Here is a 23,678-nt window from a genome sequence, read left to right as displayed (position 1 = left end):
CCGGGGCGCCGCTGAGGCGGGAGGGGGGGGCGCAGGCGGGCGTTGAGGGCGGCTCTGGAAGCACCGAGGGGCTGTGGAGGGCCCCGGGGGCCTGACTGGAGCTCGGTGCCAACTGATGACGTCACGCGAGGGGAAGGGCTGATGAGCGATGGAGGCGGGGCCAAGGGAGCCGTGAGGCCACGCCCCCTGTAGCCTCTTCCCCCCCTCTCCCCCACTCAGACGCGAAGTCTCGCGAGAGCTGAGGTGGCACCGCCCGCGGCTCTGAGGCGAGGCCCTGAGGGGGGGCGGGACCGGGCCCCGCCCCGGGAGTGAAAAGCACGAATAAAAGTGAATAAATCAATAAATCGCACACATGAAATCAATAATCGCACACAAATAATCAACAATCGCACTATATCCGAGTCCCTCCTTAGCTCACTGCCACCCCCCCGTGCTCCAACAGAAGGCAGGGGCAGCTTTAGTGACAAAACTGTTTATTGTGCACAGGTACAAAAGGGGAGCACCCCCCCACGCTGCACTGGGGCTGTGAAGCGCTTACAAAGCCTACCGCAAACAAGCAAATAAATGATTTTCTGAGGGAATAAACCCAACACTTTCATCAGCTGCAACAGGAGTACGGCCCTGTTACCAAGTGGCTGCAGTATTCTGAAGACAGAGCTCCTCCGGGCACCTTCCGAAGCATAATTTCTTAACGCAGAGTTACACGGCTGCCACCTAAGCTTTGCGTGTTAAAGAGGTTTGCTTTGCTTTATTTCTCACAAAGCTGCATACGTGTTCTCCAAACGTGGGGGAGGCTGTTGTCCTTTAGGAGTTTTTCTGCGGAATTTTGATCGTTACCTAGGGAAAACAAAAGTCACAGGTCACTTTCCTGCAGGCAGCAGCCAGTTGTATTCCCCTGAAGGGCAGCAGCACCGCACCGAAGGGAACCCGAGCCAGAGGACAGCGTGTCCCCGGCAGCGGTCACTGACCGGGATCAGGAGACCTGTCCTAAGAGGCAGGGGAAAGCTCAGAGGTGGTCCCTGCTCCTCTCCAGAGGTGTCCCTGCTCCTCTCCAGAGGTGTCCCTGCTCACTGGGAGAGAGGAGTCCCAGCAGAGCACAGCCGACCATGCCTGCTCCCACACCACACGAGCTCCCTGCCAGGCACACGCCGGAGGCCCTGAGCTGTTCCACACCTCGTGCTGGGTCGTGACTCGGGAGCCGCAGGCAAACCACCGCAGCCCACGAGCTCCATCACCTGTCAGACACCACAGCTGCGAGCAAGACCGAGTGCCAGCCCTTCTGCCTCGCCTTCCAGGAAATTACTCCGTCTGCGGATTGCCCAACGCCAGCAATGCTGCTCCAGAGAGCGGCATTAATGCTGGGGGTCACTGCTCAGATTCCTCCTCCTGAGCGGTAAGTGCCCAGTATTCATCTGCCAGTTTGGATACACAGAAGCTTCCACCCCACTGACGCTCGCCCCCAGCGCAGGCTCTCCACAAAATAAGCTTGCAGAGAAGCCAGCACGCTTCCACTCCTTACAGTGAGAGACACCTAAACTGTGCCAAGTGGTGCAGGCAATTGGTAATCACTCAGTCAGGTCACATACCCTTGTTTTCTAAAGCTGTACAAAACAAGACTAGCTTTCTGATTTAAATAGTTGCACGGAGTTTTGTTTGTGGTTACTTCAGAAGCGCAGCTCCAAGTTCGGTTCAAGCATTAGAAAGAACGGTAACTCTCAGGCCCACGCCAGCAGGTACAGAGACAATTTGGAGCTACAGCAGATGTTTGAGAAGAACTCACATAGGGGGATACTCACATTTTTCACCTCTACATATGCCTCCAGACCATATTCTCCCAGCTCTCGCCCATTCCCAGATGCTTTGTAGCCACCAAATGGGGCTTGTGCACCAAACACATCATAGCAGTTCACCCTGAAAAGGAAAGCATGAGTTAAGCACCTATAGCTTCAGAACAGGTTAACAGAAGAGCTTTTTCCACAGCAAATGGACATCTCAGCTGTTTACAGCAGAGGGACGGATGAATTTCTAGGCACGATTTCCCCATTTGTTAGTTATCTCAACCAGCAAATTTAATCAATACTGGAACCTCATCTTTATCAGCCAGGAAACAGAACACCATGAAATCAATTCGTGTCTTGCATCACACAAGCCCAGAGCCCTGCAGGAGCTGCTGTCATTGCCAACTGCACTGCTGGAGTTCTGCTCCCCCATCCCACTCACTAATTCACAATGAGAGCATGGAAACTTGATATTCCTAAATTTCACCAAAAGTAGCACTGCAGTTGAAGGTCTGACATTACATTCAGTGAGGTACTTGTAAAATTTGATCCAAAGCAGAGACAGGCTAACAAAGAGCAAGTGTAACAAGAAATCACAGCGCACATGAAAGCTGCCAGCAGTTTAAGGAGAAAAAAGTGTCAAGGCTCACCAAACTGTTCCAGCTCGCAGGGCCTGAGACACATAGTTAGCTTTGTCAAGGTCCTTCGTAAAGACTGCTGCTGCTAGACCATACTTGGAGTCGTTTGCTCTCTCAATTACTTCCTCAATTGTTTTGAACTTCAGAATCTGCATGACAGGCCCAAATATCTGCAAGATCCAAACAGATCAAGTGAAAAACTGTAAAGTGATCCCAGGAGAGGCTGTGGTTGGTGCTGGAGTTATGTGTGTATGTTGGAAGTTACACAGGACGCTACATTCAAAGTATCACTGTGGTCACTTCCCATATTATGAAGCACCCAGCATGTAATTTGGAGGGAATTTTGCTGCGGTAACTTCCTAAAAAGTGCCAAGTTTCTCTTTCTGTTCTCATTTTGTGAATGTCCAGTGCTTGCAGACCTGGTTCGTGTTACACCGGTGGGTGCAAAGCAACAAAGAAGTGCGAAGCTGACGGCAGAAAGGTGCCGCAGGTCTCACCTCCTCCCTGGCGATCGTCATGTTGTCCTGCACTTCGCCGAAGACAGTTGGCTGGATGAAGTAGCCTCTGTCTGCAGCGGGGCTGCCACCGCACAGCAGCTTGGCTCCTTCACGCTTCCCGGTACTAATGTAACCAAGGATCTTCTTATACTGCTCTTCATCCACCTAAGAGCCATCAGGACAGACAGGTCAGCTTGATGTTTGCTGGGGGTAAAAAAGGATTTGGCTGCAGCCCCTCCGGCATGCCACTGGGCTCTCGCAGTTCCCCATTTCAATAGGCTGCCAAGCAAGCTTCCAAGGGAGATGAGGATTTTTAAGTGCCAGTTTCAAGTGGAGGTTTTGGAATAACCAGAATGGTTAATTAACTTCTCCCTCCTGCACACGGAGGTAATGGGCACAGTTCAAAGGAGATTATTTGGGAGACTGGAGCATACCCCTGATCCTGACCTACCGATGCACAATGACTCAAGATTGGGATAATTTCATGAAATAACAGTTCCAGACATTTCCTGCTCTCACCTGAGGTCCCTGCTCCGTTTTAGAGTCAAACGGGTTTCCAACCACCCTGGACTTGGCCTTCTCAACACTCTTCTCCACAAACTCATGGTATATATCTTCCTGGACGTACGTTCGGGATCCGGCACAGCAGCACTGCCCTTGGTTGAAGAAGAGGGCAAAGTGGGCTTGATCCACAGCCCAGTCCACTAAGATGGGGGAGAAGAGGAAGACAAAACCAGCCCAAGTCAGTAAGTGACTTTTTTTGAACTATTATCATGCTAGCTACTGGAGCATCAGTGACACAAGGTCCTTTCAGCTGACGGGCATTTTCTATGCTTTGGTAGTTAGATACAGATTTAATCAGCATAAAGATCCATTAGTGCATCCCATAATAGAAAAAAAAATCTGATCTGAGGCAGATTATAGTTATTATTTGAAATTAACAGATATTAAAGATGAGTTGGTTTGGCTCTAGTAGAATTTCCTTCCTTACTAATGCATTTGGTTCATCCAGATCAAAAATGAACTCATATGCAAGAGATGAGAGAACCAGAACTGCATAAGAACAGAAAAGGGCGGTAAGCACTAAGAGAGAGAAAGAAAAACAGAACTGAGAAATCTGAAGGAAGATACTGAAACATTTCTCATTTGTTGATAACTGAGCTTCTTCCCAGTACTGGGAAAGAAGTGGGAGTGAAGAAGCCCTGATACACAAATGCGGCAGCTGCAGCAGGAGGCACAGAGACTTCACGGAGAGAGAACAGCCAGGTGGTGTCAGAGCTGGGGACACACGACGTAGGAGAGCTTTCTTTTCCCCTCCAGCTCTGCTTGCAGAAAGCCAGCGTGAAACGCACAGACCAAACGCTCCGCTAGCAGGTGCTTACTGTCGGCATCAGACATGATGATATTTGGACTCTTTCCTCCAAGCTCCAGTGTCACCCGCTTCAGGTTACTCTCTGCTGCAGCCTTCTGGATCAGGTGCCCGACCTGCACCAGGAGAAGAGGCGTTAGGGACTGCCTCCAGCCCACAGCAACACCCGGCAGGGCGGCTGGTTTTAGGTGGCAGTCAGCAGTTTGACAGTAATCCCTTCATTGTCAGGGCTTTAAGGGAAGTCCGCCTAGAGTTTCACCTCTAGAACAAAGCAGATCAAGGAAAACAATAGGAAATACTCTAAAGAAAGCACCTAAAAAGAGTCTTGCACAAAGGAGAATTAAATGTCACGCTGTAAAGTCAGCTGTATTTCTCGAAGGAAGTTGTAGAAGGTGATGCACCTCCAGTATTTTGTACAAAAGAAGCAATACAGACACGAGATAATCTTTATGTCCCGAGGGCTTAAAGGTAAAGCCCCCTCCTTACCTCTGTGGAGCCAGTGAAGGCCACTTTATCTACGTCCATGTGGGAAGAGATGGCAGCCCCCGCAGTGGGCCCGTAGCCGGGGATGATGTTCACCACGCCTGGGGGGAATCCGGCCTGCAGGTTCACAGCAGGAGAGGGCAACATTATTCCTCCCACGAATCAAGGCTTTCACCTACATTCGGCTGTTAGTAACGCTCCGAAATGCCTCCCACAAAGAACAGAGCCTTTCCTAGCTCATTTTCATTTCCCAGGTCTTCAGTTTTAACGTTTAATTTGCAAGAACCGGGACAACTCCTCGCCCCACCCTGCACCCTAAACATGGCTTGGAGTTATACGTTATTTTAGCTTTTATTTTAGCACATATTTTAGCTCTCTAATCACCCTGAAGTTTATTCAATTGAACCTCAGAGTCCTTCCCTAAATCCAGGAGGATGTCCTCTGCGTATGCATTTATGAGGATGAAGGTGTTTGAATGTGGTTTTTTTGCTGAACCAAACGCTAAGATATCCAAACGCTAAGATATCCAAGACAATCCAGCCTTTCTCCAGACCAGACAGCCCTCCTCTATTCCTGTCACGTGCCCTCCAGTTTGGCTGTGTTACCCTGAACTCCAGCGAGTCAGCCGATGGAAACCCAGCCCTTCCCCTCACCTCCTTGATCAGATTAGCTATGTAGAGGGCACTCAGGGGGGTTTGCTCCGCCACTTTCATCACGATCACGTTCCCGGTAGCCAGGGCAGGCCCCAGTTTCCATGCCTGCATCAACAGCGGGAAGTTCCACTGGAAAACAAGGAGAGATTTGCTGGTCTGAGCTTGCAAGTTCCAATTACCGAGCGAGTAACGAGCGAGCTTTATTCAAATCTGGAGGTGCAGCACCTATGGAAGCAGCCTCTGATCCTTCCCTAGCTGCGGTTTTTGGCTCCTTTTCAAGCACTGTCTTCTGCTTGCCCAGGAAAACTGTACTGACGTGTGAAGCCTCTCAGTACCACTGCGAAACCACAGCTTTTTTGGAATTAATCTTTACTCTCCGTTTAGCCATTAAATGTTTTTTTTTTAACGTGTTTTGAAAGGAACCCTTTGTAACGACATGGCAGTGCTCACAGAGCGGTGAGGCATTTCCATTCAGCTCTTGTGCAATGCAGACACAAAACCCGTGCAAACACAGCGTGCAACAACCAGAATGTGGCTACTCCTACAAGCAGGTATCACCGTCCAGGGATCGTTGCATACATGAGGCCTTGCTGTTGACAAACCTCTTTGCTCTGCTTGCTACCAGTTACAGAAATAAGACCAGTTACATAAAACTGAATTTCGCATGCTAGTGCTCCGTTTCCTCATTGTACAAACTACTACCTAGCATTAAAAACATAAGTTTAAACTTAACTGTGGCTCTGAGCTAATAAAGGGGCTAATATTCTTTTTTTTGCAGCAGCAGCAGCAGCAGATACAAAATAAATCTTACCCAGGCCCCATGAAATCAACAAGTAGGCCTGTGCTGCCAGAGCAAAGTAACAGCCCTCCCAGCTGGAGCCAGGATCATTTTATTTTTAGCATTGGAAGGAAGCAGTGCTTCACAACAGACTTGCACTTTAAGATACCTCTTCGTTGTAACACTCATTTCCTGAAATACTATTTCAAGACCTATGGATACATTTTACTTACCGGGATTATCTGTCCACAGACTCCCACTGGCTCATGTCTCGTGTAGCAGAAGAAGTCTCCGTCTAAAGGGATGGTTTTGCCGTGGAATTTATCAGCCCAGCCTGCAAAGTACCTGGCAACAACAAAGTTTTGGTCACTGAATTGAAAACAGAAAACAAGGAAGATTTCCTCCAGCTCTTTGCTTTCCTCCCTTCTTCGGTCGCTTCATAAAGTGCACACTAATGCAAGTATTTCCCAGGAAGGTGATCTTAAGAGTGGACAGTAAATGCAAACTTTCGTCTCGCACATTTGCCAGCAATTTGTATGGCATCTGTTGTGTCACTCCTGCACTGCACCGCAGATTTGTGCAAGTTCTGCATATGGTAAGAGAGCAGCATACATATAACAAAAGCCCTTTGGAAAAATCACAGGAAGTACAAACAAAAGGAATTTTCATAACCAAAAAAAAAAAAGAAAGATGGAAACAGAGACTGAAAGGGCCAGATAATACCAAGGGGTCAGAACCAGCCTGAATCAGAGGCATCAAAGGTTCACTTTCCACAGGCCAGCTAAGCAGGAGCTTGGGGCCTGAAGCGACCGCGCTGTCACCGTAGCCTCCATGCCTACCTGAGACATTTGACTACCATGTCCAGATCCACCAAGTAGGCGATGGAGTACGGTTTGCCATTATCCAGAGTTTCCAGCGCCTACAAAAGACATTGAGATTGCCTGAAGCACGAGACGAGGAATATCACACGTACAGATTTAGATTTGATTCTCAGTTTGCTCTTCGTGTCAGTTCTGCATGTTGGCTTTTGAACTTTCAGGTTCCCAAGCAGCTCAGAGTTAGCTGTGGCTGACGTCCTCACCACACCGAAGGGGGCACACCACCCATCTCTGCCCCGGCTGAGGGACCACGGAGCGCGATACGCACCGCCAGGTAAGCCCGGTCCCTCTCAATCAGGTCAGCCAGGCGATTCAGCAGCTTCCCGCGGTGAGAAGCGTCCATCCTCCTCCAAGGCGAGCCCAGCTGGAAAGCTGCCCTGGCTGCCTTAACAGCCTTGTCCACATCAGCCTGTAGAGGAGTCCAAGCAAGGGGGTTGAGAAGGGAGCAACCAGCCCCGGCCTCCCTCTCACAACGCAGCTGATGCCCTCCCTGGGCTCCAGAAGGAAACACCACCCGTGCCTCTTATTTCAGCTATGTGGAGTGCAAATATTGACGCTATTTCTGCAATATCATCTGCTGGGTTAATGTTTGCGTCCTAGAACAAGGCAAGGGAAGAGCTTTAGAAGTCTGCTTTGACACTCTTTCAGGATTTGGTTTCACTAGCACATTCTAAAGCACTTTTTTCCTTGATCAAGTATCTCTAATCCCTCATTTTGTCCAGTCGGGACATTAATTTGCTTTTAGTTGTTTTTCTGTTCTGCCTTGCTGTAATGGTCTCGCCAAGACAAGCCACTGTGCCGCGGACAAGCAAAAAACAAAGGGTTCCCTCGCTCACCCCTCCCCTGGGGAATACAGACGAGTTTCCAGACTGGAGGATGAGCCCCAAATTGCTGGGAAACAAAACCTTGCTGTGCCACAGACTCCTAGGAGGGCCTTGCATAAAGCACAGGGCAATCATATGGCTGCTCCCAACCCTTTTTCTTTCGTTTTTTTTACTTCCCTGGGCTGGGGACGGTCTCCCACTACACGTGTACAGCACGTGGAGGCCGTTCAGGCAACCCTGGCCTTCTGTTTCCTCTCCTGCCATGGCTCTGGGTCACGCTCCCACCACAGCAGGGGTCTCAGCGTTCACCCCTCCTGGCCCAGCAGCTTCCACCCACGGCTGCTCCTCCCAGCACAGGCTCCACTCCACACCACGTCTGTTCCTCCCCACCCTTTCCAGTCCCAGCTTGCCACTGGGAAGAGGCAAAGCCGGAGGGTTTTGTGAGAGCACTGCTCGGGAAGGACAGCAGCAGCACTGGATGCAGCATTGGTGCAGGTCAGCCGCTCCGCAATCCCTGCGTGCTGCAAACAAACAGACCTCAGAGGGAATATTTACCTTATCGCCCTCGGCAACCTGGCAGATAACTTCTCCTGTCGCTGGGTTGATAGTTGGGAAGGTTTTTTTACTGACCGCATCGTGCCACTCGTTATTTATGAAAATCTGTAAGGAAGAAAGCGAAGCAGCGTCACGCCTCGGAGCCAGACCTAGGAGGAATCGCTACGAGCTGTATTTGTTTGATGGCTTCTTAGCAGGCTGTTTAATTCAAGGGACTCAGCTTGCGGGGGCTCCAAAACCGCGCGGATCTGAAGGCGATTTTCTGGCCTAGGCGGACCAGCAGCCGCCAGCCAACAAAAAGGAGCCGCGCCGCGGCGGTTCCCCTCTCACCGGGTCCTTCCGAAGCCCCGGGGAGCCTCGGGAGAGGGGGGAAACGCTCCGGGCGCCGGCACCGCGCCCCGTTTCACCCGCGGCACTGGGGCTGCATCGCCCCGGCAGCGGGTGTCGGGCAGCCCGGGGACCTGCGGGGACCTGCGGGGACGGCCGGGGCCGAGGCAGCGGGGCCGGCCCGGGGCGGGCCCGCTCTCGCCGAGCTCCAGACCACGGCCGCGGGGAAGGAGCGCCCGGCCCGCGTCGCGACACCCGCCCGTGTCGGATCACCCACCCGTATCGGGACACCCACCCACCCGCGTCGGGACGCCGGCCCAGCCATGTCGGGACACCCACCCATGTCGGGACAGCCCCCAGCCGTGTCGGGACACCCACTCGGGACACCCACCCAGCCATACCGGGACACCCGCCTGCGTCGTGACAGCCTCCCGTGCCGGGACACCCCTCCACCCATATCGTGACACCCCCAGCCGTGTCGGGACAGCACCCCCCCCCCCGTTCCCCCCGCCAGCTCGCCCCCGCGCAGCCCTCGCCGCCCCCCCCCCGGGCCGGCCCTACCTTGTCGTAGGCGATCTCGGGCCGCGGGTTGGGCGCGGGGATGGGCGAGGAGGCGGCGGCGGCGGCCGAGAGCGGAGCCCCGGAGCGGGCCGGGCCCCGGCAGAGCCGGGAGGAGCGCAGGGCCAGCCGCAGCATCGCCGCACCGACAGCACGGCGCCGCCACACGCGCCGCGCCCCCCGCCGCGCCACGCCCCTTTTGCGTGGCCACGCCCCCTCCCCGCGGCTTAGCGCCACGCCCCCCGCCATTCATCACCGCGCTCCCCGCCATTCATCGCCACGCCCCCGCCGCTCAGCGCCACGCCCCCCGCCGCTCGTAACCACGCCCCCGCCTCGCCTCGCCCCGCCCACCCGCGTGCCCGCACGTGCAGCCCGAGGCCGTGCAGCCCGCTCCCCCCCCCGGGGGCTCAGCGGCTCCAACCCGGCCCCCGTTCGTGGGGTTCGCCCCGCGGGCACCGAGGAGACGCCCCCCCCCCCCCCCCTCCCGGGGAGCCCCGGGCTCTGAGGCTGGGCCTGGGGTCCCGCTCGCCTGCGGGACGAGGCGGCGGGAGGCGCGAAGGCAGCTGCGGGCTCCCGGAGTCCCCCTCCTTCAGAGCCGAACGCCTGGCGGAGGCAGGGTTTCGTCCCGCGGCTCCAGGAGGAGCGGCTCAGGTTAACAAGGCTCCCCGGCTGCCCCCCGGTCCCGGCGCCGAGCGGCCAGCGCAGCCGGCCCAGGGCCCTCCCGCAGCACCCCTCGTTCCCCTGGCAGCAGGGGCGCTGAAATAACGTGGTTTTGTGGACCCGGGCTGCGAGGGTGCTCCCGTGCTGGAGGAGCCGGCGCCGGGCGTCACCACCCGCGTCAGTGCGAGGACGCTGCCGCATCCCACCGTCCCCAGCGGAGTTCCCAACGGGAGCAAAACGGGCGGAGGATAGCGAAGAGATGAACTTGTTAAGCCGGTGAATGCCAAGAATTACGTCCAGCACTTTAATATTGAATTAATGCCAGAGAACACGTAAAGCGCCCAGGAATTACCACGATTGCAAAGCCCCAAGTCCTCCCTGCTGCTGGTCCGTGTGGAGCACTGGAAGCCCCCACTGATCTGCATCGCCCCAGGGAAACCCAGAGAGACCCACTGCAGCGCCGGGGCCGTGGAGTCCTCCCGGTGCCTCCCAGTTCCAGGGGTCTCAGCTCCGGGGACTCCCCAGAAGCCGGAGTCCTCCAGGACCTGATCCAGTTCCCCCACCACTGGAGTCCCAGTACCCACGGGGTGCTGGAGATGTGCTGAAGGCGAGAGGCTCTGCTCCATCTCCTTCATTTCCAAACCTGGCCCAGCTCTCCCCGCTGCAAGGCTCGTGCCTTCAGCCTCGTGACCCAGGGACGGAATTTGCCCCGCAGCTATTGAGCCTGATAACAGCAAACGCCACGGAAATTCAAAAGCTCCCAGGCTGCAGATACCACGACCCCTCCCACGCCAGAGGGGCCGGTTTAGCCTCACACCCGAGGCTCCCCAGCGCTGTCTCAGCTCCGGTTTGGAGCGTGCTGTCCTGTGAGGCACACGGGACCTTCGGCCAGACCTTCGTGGGACCTTCAGCCGGGCGTGGGGCTCAGGCCTGGGCTGGGGTCTGCACGGCTGCGACGCTCTGCTCCAGAGACCTGTGCGAGAGCGAGATCCACGCCCACGCAGGGCAAGTAAGGGACTGCAGGACCAGGGAAGCCCGGCAGCAAATGCCTCAGCTCCTTCCAAACGCCCTGGGGAAACATCCTCACCCAGGATCCCAGAGCAAACAGGACAAATCTCCCCTTGGGCTCTTTGGCCCCAGGCTGCAACGCCTGTGTGACATTCCCGGTGCGCCCCTCCCGGCCCCAAAGGGCAGGCGTCCCCCTGCTGCTTTACCTGGGCCACAGGAGGATCAGCTGCGAGGTGTACGTGCCTGCTCACCTGGCTAGCCTGATCCACGGCCTGCCCAGTCAGCATCGGAGACGCTGCTCTGGCTCTGGCACCCCGCCTGCTGGAAGAGGACGAGACACATTACGTCCTTCTCCGTCCTCCCCGTCCTCCCCTGGCTCTTCCCCAGCCGTGACACTGCAGCCGCGGGCCCGCCGCCTCGGCCAGAGGCACTCGTGTTTGCTCCGAGAGAGGCTGAGCTTTGCTGTGCTCCCCTCGAGAAGCCCTCCCCGGGGAACTGCGAGCATGGGCAGCCTCTGGGACCTGAGCGCTCCCGTGCAGGGCATGGCAGGATCAGCCCAGGCGCTGCCTTGTTCAGGCGAATTTCATCTCGCAGGGACAAGCCCTGCCCCCGCAGCGCCAGCTGGCCCCTTCCCTTGGCTCTTGCCCAGCCCGGGAGCGCTGTGACAGCCCTCGGCCGGGCCTGCTCAGCTCTTTAAGGCCCCACTGCTGTTATCTTTTCTCTGCAGGCAGCAGGATCCCACCCCTGGCCTCCTCCCCCCAGCTTTACGACGTGCTTCCACAGCTGACAGCGCAGGGGCGATGCCAAGGGAAGAAGCGGTGGGATGGACGGCAAGAAGGCAGGGACGAGAGCGACGAGGGGGCTCTGCTCCCCCAGGCCAGGAGCGGTGTCTGCACCACAAGCCCAGGGCATGGAGGAGGGACGGAGCGGCGGCCCTGGCGTTTGAAGATCTGGGGGCTCTCCCCCAGGTCTGAAGATGAGCGTCTGGAAGAAGGGCGAGGGGATGTGCTCCTCTCAGCACTTCCAAACTGCCTGCAGCCGGCTTCCTCTCCTCCGGCTTCTCCGGGATTAGCTGCTAAGCACCCTGAGAGGCTGGTTTTTGCTGCGTGAGCACAAGGAAACGTTTCTGAAAGGCTCAGCAGCAGACGGGATTGGTTTTTTGTTTTTTTTTTTGGCAGTTAAAAGGCAGTTAAGTAACCCACTGCATTCGATAAGGTCACTGGAGTACGTTAAGAGCCCAATCTCGGCAGCAACTCGAGGAGAGCGATGTTTGCCTTCATGACACGCGCTGGGAACGATTTACTTACGACACCACTCCCAGCAAATCCGTTCGGAGCACGAGCCAGCCCAGAGCCGCAGGCACACTGAGCCACCCCGCGTCCGCCAGCAGCACCGGGAAGTGGCAGCACAGAGAAATCGGTTTGCAGAGCCTGGGCAGGGGACCCAGGCGTCCTCGTACCTCTTTTTTGGCCTGCCCTGCCTTGCGCTGGCAGACAGAAGAGACGTGTCTTTAAAATTAATTAATTTAATTAAAATGCTGGTACTCCCTCATCTCTGCCACCGGCCCCAAACACGACCCGGTGAGTCATTTGGGTAGCTGCTTTCCGCCTCCTCACCGCCACACCGGGCAGAACCGACGTCCCTCCACTCCGAGGGGCCAGGGCTGCAGCAGCACCCGCTACGGTCGGGAGGGCCCAGGACGGTGGCAGGGCCAAAGTCCAAGCAGCATCCCAGAGCCTGCTCTGTCTGATCACACGCTTATCACCGGGCAGGGATAAGTTGGTTGCTGACAGGGGAGCCTGCAGGGACAGCCCCTGCCGGGAGAGCAGGCTAAGAGAACAAAAAGGAGGGAACGCGGAGCACGCCAGCAGCTCCCTGCCCTGCTGAAGGGCCATCCCCAGCCGGTGCACCAGGAGGCACTGTTACAAAGAATATTCACTCGGCCTTTCCCTCCCGGAGCCAGCCCTGCCGGGAGAAGGGAGTGAGCAAGCGCTGGGCCGGCAGCACGGGACTGAAAGGTCCCAATTTCTGGGCCTCCGTCAGCGCTGGTGGCAGCGCTCTGGGGGAGCAGCCCCATTTATCACAGCTGGCCTGGCCGTAACCTGCTAATCTGGGAAGGGAGCGCCAGCTTCTCAAACCGCTGGTTCCTAGAACATGAACTCTGTAGCCAGCAATTTCTCCAAGTCACAGGACTCTGAGTGCCAAGTGTCTGACGCGATTAGGAATGCAAAGGCACTTAGAGGCATGCCGCGACCCTCCACCCTGGTGTAAGGGAGCAGAGCTGCTTTCGGAAGGCAGATGGCTCACCTGCAGGTCTAGAAGAGGTCGCAGAGTCCACGTGGGCTGGGAAATCAGAAAACTCCCCTGGACATCCGAGATCCTTTCCAGCTTGCAGTAAAGACCCTGGGCCATCCCCAAGAAGCTGCTGAGGGAAGTGAGGGGGGGGACCTGGGGCACGGAGGCAGCCCCGGGACACGGCCAGGTGCCACAGCTCCTGCTGAGGAACGGCCCCTGCCTGGCCCAGGTGCTGTAACGCCGTGCACAAGGCTTTGCAGCAGGGAGGCTCTCAAACACACGGAATCCTTCTTTGATGGCAAAGTCCCAGGCCAGGTCTGCCACCAACTCTGCGTCCTCCGGGCGGCTTTCACCTGGCGCTGGCCTCCCTGGGGAGGAGAGAAGAATAAGGCACCCGTGTGACACAGCCACATCCCAAACAGAGCCACGTGTCCTCGTCCAGGCCAGCACAGAAGGACTCGGGGAGACTCTCTTCTAAGGAATTTGCAAATAACATCTTATTTTTCTCTGATAAAAACTCCCAGGCCAGACCTGACGTATGCAGATAAACAGCACCGAGAGCCCACACCACCTCCCTGCTTCCCGGTTGCTCTGAGGCTGGGGCTTACTTCAGAAGTCTGAGAGCTCCGCCTGTAGGACGCGTCTCTGAGCTCTGGCCTCTGCTGAGTCCTCCCAAGAAAGAAGTGAGCACCCAACCTCCGATCAGCACAAAAGGCAAACGCAGTCCTTACATCCACCAAAAAAGCAGCAGCTGGGGAAGCGCCCTCTGCGTGCCCCCCTTTGGACCTTTTTAATGTTTGCAGGACACGACTGGACCACAAAACGTGCTGTCCTCAAAGCCCAGGACTGCCTTGCTCTCCTGCTGACCCAGCTGCCTCTCAGGCACGCCAGGCTCTGCTTTACTGCCCGAAATTTCAGAGACCTAAGCAGAACTGGGCCGTGTTGGTTGGGCTCCTCACCTGCCAGAGAGCGTTTGTAGCGTCCCTGCAGCACTGCGGCCAGTCGGAAGAAGGCAAAGGCCATGTAGAAATGGAAGTTCTCGGGGCGCTCCACTCCCCTGTGGCCGCAGTACATCTGGCAATACTCCTCTGCAGTGGGGACCCCCAGGTGCCCCAGACCCCACCGCGCCGAGCCTGGAAGACACGAGGGGCAAAACGAGTCAGCAGGCACCGGGCAGCTCGGCCCTTCCTAGGGGAACCAGGAGCCTTGTGGCAGGGGCTGCAGGGAGAGGGAGAAGAATCCAGACTGATTTTTGAACACGGTTCTGCTTGCTAACAACGATCTGCGTGCAGGGACACAGGGCCAGCACCAAGCAGGATTTGTGGAGCGCGCAGCAGGGCTCACACCGGGGGCACTTCCTCACCACACGGGCGGCAGGCAGGAGACAAACTGGGGACGGGGTGATCGTGGCACAGGGACCTCTGCGGTGCAGAAAAATGCTTCTGCCCTGGAGGAACGTAGGGCTCTTCAGAGAAAGGGCAGAGCAGGGAATATGGTACACGATCCACAGCCCTTCCCAACTGCAGTGAGCCAACTGCCAGCTGAGCTCTCTAAGGGCAGGAGCTAATCTGTTTCAGAACTCTGGTTCCTCTCTGTGTGTGTCAAACGTGCCTTTGCCCCTCTCTGTACCTCTCGGTGCGTTAAAGTGAGGTGGCAGGAAGAAGGCCATACAGTTATTCGCCAAATCGGAGATGGGATCTCCTAGAGTTGAAAGCTTCCAGCCAAGGACAGCAAGGACTTCTGGCCTCTCTGGGTGAAAGACCAGGTTGTCCACCCTGTATCAGAGGGAAAAAAGAGATCAGAAAAGTCTCAAGAGGGAGAAAAAAAAATCCCAGGGCTCAGCAGCAGTAGGTACCTTCCAGTGCTCTTCACTCTGTGCAAAAATTGCTGAGTCCTCTGAGAGGTTATGCAAGTGAAATGTAATTTCTGCAAGCATAGGTCAAGGAGGACAGAGATTACTCAACAGCGAACTCCCTGGTTAATGATGAACTGAACTGCACTTTGAAGAACGAAACCCACTTATGTGGGGCCTTGGATCATTAACATGTTCCAGGACAGGCTAGCCAAAAAGCAAAGCTGGCAAATCACTGTCCACGGAGATCTTCTGGTCACTTTAAGGGCACGCAGTAACTCGAGGCCCTCCCCCGTCACGTTCTGCAGTTTGTGTGTAGTACGGCCTTCAACAATTTGACCCCCAGGAGAGGGCAGCAGCCCACTGAGGACGAAACAGAGAGGGCAGTAATCCTGCCAGGGTGCAGAGAGCACCTCTGATCCCAGCCACACCGCTCCTGGATGGCTGTATGTCTAAGGCTGGCAGCAGGCAGGTTTTGCCGTACCTCCTGCAACACCTCAGCAGCCTCACAAGCCCTGTAAACACCAAATATCATTGCTACCTGCACCAGCACCGAGTTCCGAGGAACAGCTTGTGATTCCCCAGCGTTAGACCGGTGTTTGTGCTGCCAGTTTCTGTCCCCAGTTTTCCCGGGAGAGGATCAGTAGGGGGAAGATGCGGGAGCACTTTTGCTCCCCCTCTACCACCTAGGAGGTGTTCCACAGAAATGCTGTCAGCCAAGCAGTACCTGAAGTCACCGTGCACAACCGTCACCTTCTGAGAGTCAGGAAAATGCAGAGGCAGCCACTTGATGAGCCTCTCCATGGCTGGAATGACATCAGTTTCCACAGCTCGGTACTGCTTTGTCCAGGAATCAACTTGCTGCTGAATGTAATTACCTGTAACGAAGGAACGAAGGCTCTCAGGGAAAAGAACAGGCACAAGGAGCTTTCAGAAGAGATAAATAAAAGAAATGTGCTGAAACAGTCAAACAGCCAAGCAGGTCTCAGTCCAGCACCCTGAGAGAAGCTACAAGAGTTTAACTGTGATTTCCAGGGGTCCCATACATTCATATCTGGGCGCTGGATTTGATATTCTGGTGGAAATAATCAAATCCTGGACAAAAACGTAACCTTTCCGCCAGCTCTGAGAAGCTGAGGTAGCCCTGCAGAGAATCTGGAGGAGCTGAGCAGAGTTTTGTGTGCTCAGAGATGGCAGCAAACGAGTCACTCCTACACCCACAGTGCAGCTCTTGCTGATGGCAGGAAGCTCCGGGGGCTACGAACAGGAAACACAGACCTGGAGAATTTGAAGCAGCTTTCCACGCCCTCCCAAGAGGCCTGGCGATGCAGGCACTCTTCCGCACGCCTTTGCAGGTTTCCCCAGGTTTGGTCCAAGTCCTGTACTTGAGCCTGTCCCTCGAAATGCTGGTACCCGGGAAGAGAAAACGGTGACAGGGATACAAAGCCTTCTCTCACCACGCTCCCCGTAGTCCTCCAGCCGGGCTGCTCCGAGGTCTACGCTGTGGATCTTGGCGAGGGCTTGGCTCATGGCAGCGTAGGCGGCCCCCCGCTGGCTGGGCAGCAGCGCTGCCAGGGAGGCGTCGCTGTAGATGTGGCCGGCGCAGTGCTCCATCAGGTAGAAGGGCGCGCCAAGGGTGCTGGGGAAGCAAGGTGGAACTGGTGTGTCCGAGGTTAATCCCGCTACCTAGCACCCTGCAGGTCTCACCTGCACCAGGAACAAGCCCCCAGACTTTACCTGCACTCCGAGGGGAAGAGCAGCCTCAAGAGCACTGCTCCCTGGGCGCTCACGCCCAGCTGTGGCCTGGGCTCAAGCCTACCTCGGGCTGCCAGCCGGTGGCACGTGGCTGTGGCGTGACCAGTGCAGCCCCTCCAGCCCCCAGAAGCTGGCAGTTAGAAAAATCACCTCCTTACCTGAGCACACCGAGTCAGTGGGAAGCACTACAACATTTTTATAGCTGCTTTTCAGGGGAAGAGAGCATTTTGATTAAGCGCTAAAATAAGGATGCGCCCAAAACGAGCCAAGACTGGGCAAACACTGATTAGATCGGTACAATTTAGAAGCTGGGGCTGGGAGACACAGCAGCTCCCGGGGCAGATCCCGACAGCGGCTTAGCAGCAGGCAGCGATGCTACCACGCGGCTGAGCATGGCAAACACCAGCACAGCCACGGGAAAGCAGGTGGGAGGGAGAGGGCCGGAATCACTCTGTGAACACTTCACAAAACCATCCTAGGAGTTGCGGGCCAGCAAGATCTGTCGCTGTGCCTTTGCTCTGCAAACCCACAGAACCACACATTTGCCTGCCTGGGTTCTTACACCTGACCCACCCTGACAGGAGCACTCCTTCTCCCCGCTTCTTGGGGGAATCTGGCTGAAGCTGTCAAGCGGAGAGGGAAAGCTGAGGGACAAGATTACCTGCTGTCCTCACAGAGAGCAAGTACAGTGGGAACGGGAACACCAGCCTCAGAGAGTGCCTTCAGTACCCTGCCAGGGCAAGTCAGAGAGCCGTTTCAGCACAGAAAGGCATTAGGGAATCAGTAACTGAACTGCACTGTCGCTAGGCAGATGCACAATATTAAAAAGAGCCCTGTGCTCAGTTTTACAGGCGCTAAAGTAAGGTGGCTCGAGGTGGAGGAAGAGAAGCACGCCAAAATCTTAGGCCCAAAGCCTCAAGACCAATCCAATACACTCTGGGAAATCAGGGGAATATCGGCACAGCCTTCCGCAAGAGTCCTGCCGAGGCAGAGATCTCTGGCACAGCAAGCTGGTTTGGGACTACAGTCTCTGCCAGCCAGCTGGCGTGAGGAGCAGAGCTGCCTTCTCACCTGTATTCTCTGCCGACAGCAGGGCCTGGGGGAAGCTGGCCCTCAGGGAGCTCCTTCTTCAGCACCAGCGAGCGGTCTCCAAACCGGACGTAATAGGTCCGGGCAGCCCAGCCGCGGCCAAACTGCCGTAACACCAGCGGACCTGGAGAGATCAGAGCAGAGGGTCAGGAAACACAAGCAATATCTGCGATTATTTCTCACCATTTCTCCAGGTTTTACTTTCCCTTCCCATGCTTGGTTCTGGAAACTCATTTGCAGCAATCAGGAACCTACACTTTGCTCCTCAGCCACAGACCCCTGGGGGCCACAGCAGCAGCTCACAGACGGACACAGGTCAGGAATATTCCTGGCATCTCTTTGGCAACTTGTGCTCAACGCCTCCCAGATAACGAAGTCCTAAAATGTTGCTTCCCAGTCCAGCAGTGACGGATCGCTGAAACCTTTCCTTAATATTATTTTCGATCCATCTGCCATATGACAGAAAGAGCCAATGGCTCCAGGATATGTGAGTGTTCAGGCTGGAGAGCAAAAAGTGCTGCACTACCTGTTGCCTGCTCGCTGAAGACATTTTCAAGGTACTTTTGCAGACGATCTTTTGGAATTTCCACGGTTGCTCTCACTGAACAAGTATATGGCACAAAGCCTTGTAAAGGAAAGCCCAGATGGGTTTCCAGCTCTTTGAGTGCTACTTCTAGATCATCGACCTGAAAGAAGGAGAGAGGGAGTTAGAAGGTAAACTTGCCTAGGAAAGGAGCTCTGCGCGCTTGTGATGCATTTATCTGTGAGCCTAATGGCACTGATTTAGAGACGTGCAGGAATTCACTGGTCAGCCTCAGCCAGCACCAAGTGTCATTACCAGCACTCGCTGAGCCTCCCACCTCGGTCTCTGTCCCCACGATGTACCTTTCGCAGTGACATTGGCACCGTGAGCTTGGGCTGGGATAAAAGCTGGAATTCCCCACGTGCCATCCCGGGGAGCAGAGTTCACTCTTCCCACCGGTCCCGTACTTACCCTTATCCCAGTGGTCCCCTCACCAAAGTAAAACCCCTGTGCTCTCTATCTCCAATATCTCTATCTCTCTATCCATGGCAGATTCTTGAAGCCTCAGTTCCCAGAAATTTATTAAATATGTTTTACAATCTCACATCAGATGGGTGTGGTTGTCTCAACCATACGGTTAGGGCTGTTTCTCTAACAGGGAAACGAGGTCCACGAAAGAGAAGCAACTTCTCCCAGGTTATGCTGGCTGTAGGGTTTAGAGCTATGAAAGAAACATGCCAGTAAGGATTCTGCCAGTAATCCTCCCCTTTAACCCTGCCACATCCTGGAGGAATAAGGACAGGCTGAAACAAAAGGCTTGGCAACGTGAGTCTGCCACTTTTCCATTTGAAAATCCTGGGCCACTCAAGTCAAACACAGCTGCTGGGCTTAGAAACCGTGCCCACAGCTTGACCTGGTTCCACTGCTTTGTACCTTCACTGTTTTGATGTCAAGCCGGGCCGCTGTTTGTAGGCTCTGGCTGCTGCTGTCGAGGAAGATGGATTCCTGAGGCCGAACGCCCAAGCGCTCCAAGCACAGCTCGTAGATACGAGGATCTGGCTTGCACTTTCCTTCCCGATGAGCTTCAACTACCTGTGGCGACAAGCAATGGGTTATGCACGCGTCTGCTGTGACCACAGCGTCTGTGCAGTGTTGGAAACGGAGGACAGGAGGGTGGGGGTGAGGCTGACAGGCGAAGGAATGTGTGAAACAAAGGACACGGGGACCAGAGGGCTGACAGGACATGATTCAGGTGACTGCTAATTGTACATCTGCTAATTGGTGCTGCTGGTAGCCTTTCCTTTGCTACCTGCATGCAAAGAATTTCAGTTACTGCTCTCTACAGTCCTAGCTTCAGAAACGCACCTTGTAATCCATCCAGGCTTACCACATCGAAGTGCTGCTGGTCTAGGGGCAGAAAGCTCTCTCCGTTTGACAGACGGAAGCTGTTGCTCAGAAGAGCTGTCTTAAGGCCTTCCGCACGGATACACTGTACTGCTTCTGCCATTGTGGGGAGCTGTTTTATCATCTCACGCCTGATTAAGTTGGAGAGAAAAGAGTCCACTGGAACACAGACGTTTGCCTAAGAAACCAGAGAAACCCCCAAGAATGATAATTAGCCATAAATGGTTTTTGAACAGGAAGGGAAATGAGAGCGGTTGGGTAGGTAGATTGCCCGATCATCTTATCTTGCTGCCCCGCTTCCTCTGGCAGCAGAAGGCAGACAGGGAATCTCCCAGCTAAATTGTTTAGACCAAATCTGGTTCTCAGGTTACTAATTCTACAGAAGCAGCAGAGCTAAAGAGCTGATTTTGGCAAAGAGGAATAGGCTAAAGCTGATCCTGTCATGGAATTGAGGCAGGTTAGAGATAAATACTGGATTACCGTTCAACAGGAGGGAGAGGAATCTGCATTTCAGACTCAGATGTTTCAAAAAGACCTCATCAGGCTTCTACTGATCCTAAGAACCCTACTCAGAGACCAGTCTCCATCTGTCAAGCACGTTCATGCATGACCTAGCAGCAAAAGCCTTTCAGCTGGTCTTCGATTCTCTGATTTCTCATCTCAGGTGATCCCAGAGGCATCTTCAAATCAGAAAGTTATGAAATATGGAGGAAGAAGCTGGTGGAAATGAAGGCAAATTCTGCTCACCATCCTGCCTGGGTAGCAGAATGATAATGGCAGTGAGAAGCCTGCCCTGATCAGACAGCAATGCTTCCCAGGCGGTAAATCCAAACCCTTCCATTGAAGGATTTATTTTAAAAGCTCCTCTTTCCTTACTGAACCACCAGGTTCCCACATTGCAGGATCCCCTTTCCACGCAGTCAGGAAGCACAAAGAGAGGAAGGGGTAGTTGGCTTACAATCTCAAAGCACTGCTGTCCCAGCTCCTGCAAAAACTCCACAGTCGTCAGCTCTCCTCTTGAGTACTTGAGAGAGGGACTGTTTTCCCCTCCAGAGGTTACAGCTCGTTGGATGGTGCCGGCTGGAATACAATTCCGGGCCTCCCAGTCTATGTAAAGAAAAGTAAGAAAGCGAGGAAGGAGCACATATGGCATCATCAGAACTGGGAAACTAGCTTGAAATCCCTCTACAAACCTAAAACCTGATAGATAAGACTAATGAGAATCGACGTGATGGGCTGAGGTAATTTACCAAGACACAGAGATAAGAGGTTTAGCATTTCCCCAGCCAAAGAACCTGATCTTTACTTTTAGTGTGGTACCCTTGGGGTGAAAACACAGCTCTTTATGTCCTGCAGGACACCAGCGTTAGGTGCTATCAACCAGTGCCATTACAGGGCCGTTTTATCACCAGAAGTGGCCTGGCTCTGGCCTGGAGATGTCGACACGGTTGCCAGCTGCTTCTAGTGGCGCAATTGGGAACGTCGCACAGCGAGCGGTGACCATCGCAGCCACCGCAGGCTCTCGAACATCTCACCTGCGGCAGAGCTGACTGCCAGAGACATGTGAAATGTATTTTGCCTACACGCACAGGAACGAGAAGACCAAATGAGAAACGAGAGCACGCACCCGCGGCTGTCCTGTGCGGGGCCGGGAGGAGCACCCCGCTCGCGTCCAAGACCACGGCTCTGTAAGGGCTCCGGCCGGATCGCCTCCGCCGGGCTGAGGCAGGGGCAGCGTGCGGCGGGGCCCCGGCCCAGCGCGGGCAGGGGGTGCGGGCAGCGTGCCTCAGGAACATGTCCCGGCCCTGTGGAAACAGGAGGGGGTCACGGCGACGGCCAGGGCAGCGCCCGACACCCAGCGCGGCTCTGAGGGGGCGGCGGGGCACTGAGGAGCAGGCGGGAGGGGAATGGACTGAGGCGTTTGGGGGCATTTTGAGGCGTTTGGGGGCGTTTGGGTCCGTTTTGTGGTGGTTTGGGGCGTTTTAGGGGCATTTTGGGCCGTTTTGTGCTGTTTCGGGGCGTTTGGGGGGCATTTTGAGGCGTTTTGGGCCGTTCTGTGGTGTTTGGGGCCGTTTTGTGGTGTTTTGGGTCGTTTTGAGGCACTTTGTGGTGTTTTGTGGCTCTTGGGGGTCATTTTGGGCCATTTTGAGGCACTTTGTGGTGTTTTGGGGTCATTTTGGGCCATTTTGAGGCACTTTGTGGTGTTTTGTGGCTCTTGGGGGTCATTTTGGGCCATTTTGAGGCACTTTGTGGTGTTTTGGGGTCATTTTGGGCCATTTTGAGGCACTTTGTGGTGTTTTGGGGGCATTTGGGGCCATTTTGGGGCACTGTGGTGTTTTGGGGGTATTTTAGGGGCATTTTTCGCCATTTTGTGGTGTTTTGGGGCATTTGGGGGGCATTTTGAGGTGTTTGGGGCCATTTTGCGGCGTTTGGGGCCATTTTGAGGCACTTTGTGGTGTTTTGTGGCTCTTGGGGGTCATTTTGGGCCATTTTGAGGCACTTTGTGGTGTTTCGGGGGCATTTCAGGGGCATTTGGGGCTGTTTTGGAGCACTTTGTGGTGTCTTGGGGGCGTTTTAGGGGCATTTTGGGCCATTTTGAGGCACTTCGTGGTGTTTTGGGGGTATTTGGGGCCTATTTGGGGTGCTTTGTGGTGTTTTGGGGGCATTTTGAGCGGTTTTGTGGGTGTTTTGTGATGTTTTGGGGGCATTTTGGGCCGTTCCGAGACACTTCGCGGTGCTTTGGGGGCGTTTTGGAGGCATTTTAAGGCGTTTTGGGGCACTTTGGGCGAAGGCGACGAGGCCTGGCCCTGCGGCCCACTGCGGCCTGTGGCTGTGGGGCAGCCTGCCCAGGCAGAACGACGACCCCCACCTCTCGCAGCGAGCAGCCCCCTCCTTGCCCCCACCCACACCCCCCGGGGGTCACAGAACGCCCCAGGGCCGAGGGGGGGGGGGGGCGACAACCGCGGCCCTTCCCCCCCCCCCAAGCCCCTCACCCCGCCCCCCCCTCAGGCCGGGCCTTGCCAGGCACCGGGGACGGCTTCACCGCGCCCTCCACCCGCCCCCAAAATCTCGCGAGAACTCACCGCCAACTCTCGCGAGGAGCGCGCGAGCCCCGCGGCGAGCCCCCTCTCCCCCTGCCACCGAGCCCCTCCCCCTCGTGACGTCATCGCGCCGGCGTGACCCGGCGGGGTCAGAGGGGAGAGGTGCGCGAGGCGGAAGCGGCGCCTCAGAGCTCCCCGGGGCGGCGGCGGCGGCGGCGGCGGCGGCGGCGGCGGCGGCGGGGCCGGGCGGGGCCGTGCCGGGCCCACCGATGAGCGTGTCGCTGGTGGTGATCCGCCTCGAGCTGGGCGAGCACTCGCCGCTGCCCGCCGGCTTCGCCTACAGCGCGGCCGGTGAGTGAGGCCTGGGCCCGGTAGGCCCGGTGGGCCCGGTAGGCCCGGTACCGGGTACTAGGCCTTGACGCCTTCTCTCCTTCCCCCCCCCCCCCCCCCCCCCAACAGCTCCCGACATGGCGGCGGACAGCAGCGGCGCGGCCCCGGCCTGCCTGCAGGGGAAGGGTCCCGGAGAGCGGGCGGCCATCCTGCACCAGCACCTGGGCCGCAGGGAGCTCACCGATGTCATCATCGAGACCATCCGGCCGCGGGCAGGTACGGGGGGGGTGCCCGGTACCGGCAGGAGCCTGCTGGTCCCGGTGGGGCTGCGGGGAGGGGCTGGCATCTAGAGGGGGGGGGGGCTGCAGGGGTTTGGGTGTGCC

The 23,678-nt window shown here is 55.9% G+C and overlaps 3 protein-coding genes across 10 annotated transcripts in view; 1 reads left to right on the top strand and 2 right to left on the bottom strand.

Annotated features, from left to right (window-relative positions):
• Window positions 1–456: 456 nt before the first annotated feature.
• Window positions 457–9,554, bottom strand: ALDH2 (aldehyde dehydrogenase 2 family member). 2 transcript variants are annotated; one of them, XM_040576471.1, is made up of 13 exons: window positions 9,342–9,554; window positions 8,454–8,558; window positions 7,343–7,483; window positions 7,036–7,115; window positions 6,430–6,541; window positions 5,419–5,547; window positions 4,769–4,882; window positions 4,296–4,398; window positions 3,433–3,617; window positions 2,914–3,078; window positions 2,429–2,586; window positions 1,797–1,911; window positions 457–837 (listed from the first exon to the last, which is right to left on the bottom strand). In XM_040576471.1, the coding sequence occupies exons 1-13, from the start codon at window positions 9,474–9,476 to the stop codon at window positions 805–807; spliced, it is 1,575 nt and encodes a 524-aa protein (XP_040432405.1). In that variant the 5' UTR covers window positions 9,477–9,554; the 3' UTR covers window positions 457–804. The 2 variants fall into 2 exon arrangements, with proteins under 2 accessions (XP_040432405.1, XP_040432407.1); XM_040576473.1 differs by lacking the exon at window positions 9,342–9,554 and adding an exon at window positions 9,080–9,098.
• A 420-nt stretch (window positions 9,555–9,974) lies between these two features.
• On the bottom strand, window positions 9,975–23,222 carry ACAD10 (acyl-CoA dehydrogenase family member 10). Of its 7 annotated transcripts, none has more exons than XM_040576466.1 (15): window positions 23,008–23,222; window positions 21,552–21,729; window positions 20,883–21,031; window positions 19,904–20,102; window positions 19,454–19,608; window positions 18,524–18,683; window positions 17,980–18,121; window positions 17,570–17,638; window positions 16,611–16,792; window positions 15,881–16,031; window positions 14,931–15,076; window positions 14,261–14,434; window positions 13,314–13,669; window positions 11,250–11,327; window positions 9,975–10,971 (listed from the first exon to the last, which is right to left on the bottom strand). In XM_040576466.1, exons 1-14 carry the CDS (start codon window positions 23,089–23,091, stop codon window positions 11,262–11,264), a joined length of 2,211 nt encoding a protein of 736 aa, XP_040432400.1. In that variant the 5' UTR covers window positions 23,092–23,222; the 3' UTR covers window positions 9,975–10,971; window positions 11,250–11,261. The 7 variants fall into 7 exon arrangements, with proteins under 7 accessions (XP_040432400.1, XP_040432397.1, XP_040432399.1 ...); XM_040576463.1 differs by having other exon boundaries at window positions 9,976–10,971; window positions 19,454–19,612; window positions 19,908–20,102; window positions 23,008–23,221; XM_040576465.1 differs by having other exon boundaries at window positions 9,976–10,971; window positions 11,258–11,327; window positions 19,454–19,612; window positions 19,908–20,102; window positions 23,008–23,221.
• The window catches only part of LOC121079356 (BRCA1 associated protein), a 15,300-nt gene continuing 14,730 nt past the window's right edge, over window positions 23,109–23,678 (top strand). Inside the window, exons 1-2 of the mRNA XM_040576470.1 lie at window positions 23,109–23,316; window positions 23,425–23,571. Of these exons, the coding sequence (XP_040432404.1) occupies window positions 23,235–23,316; window positions 23,425–23,571 (229 nt within the window). The 5' untranslated portion in view covers window positions 23,109–23,234. The remainder of the gene's footprint in view (window positions 23,317–23,424; window positions 23,572–23,678) is intronic.

The sequence above is a fragment of the Cygnus olor genome, chromosome 17 (assembly GCF_009769625.2).
Source record: "Cygnus olor isolate bCygOlo1 chromosome 17, bCygOlo1.pri.v2, whole genome shotgun sequence".
NCBI lineage: Eukaryota > Metazoa > Chordata > Aves > Anseriformes > Anatidae > Cygnus > Cygnus olor.
The sequence above is the reverse complement of the archived record's forward strand: the minus strand, read 5'-3'. Positions and strand labels throughout refer to the sequence as shown.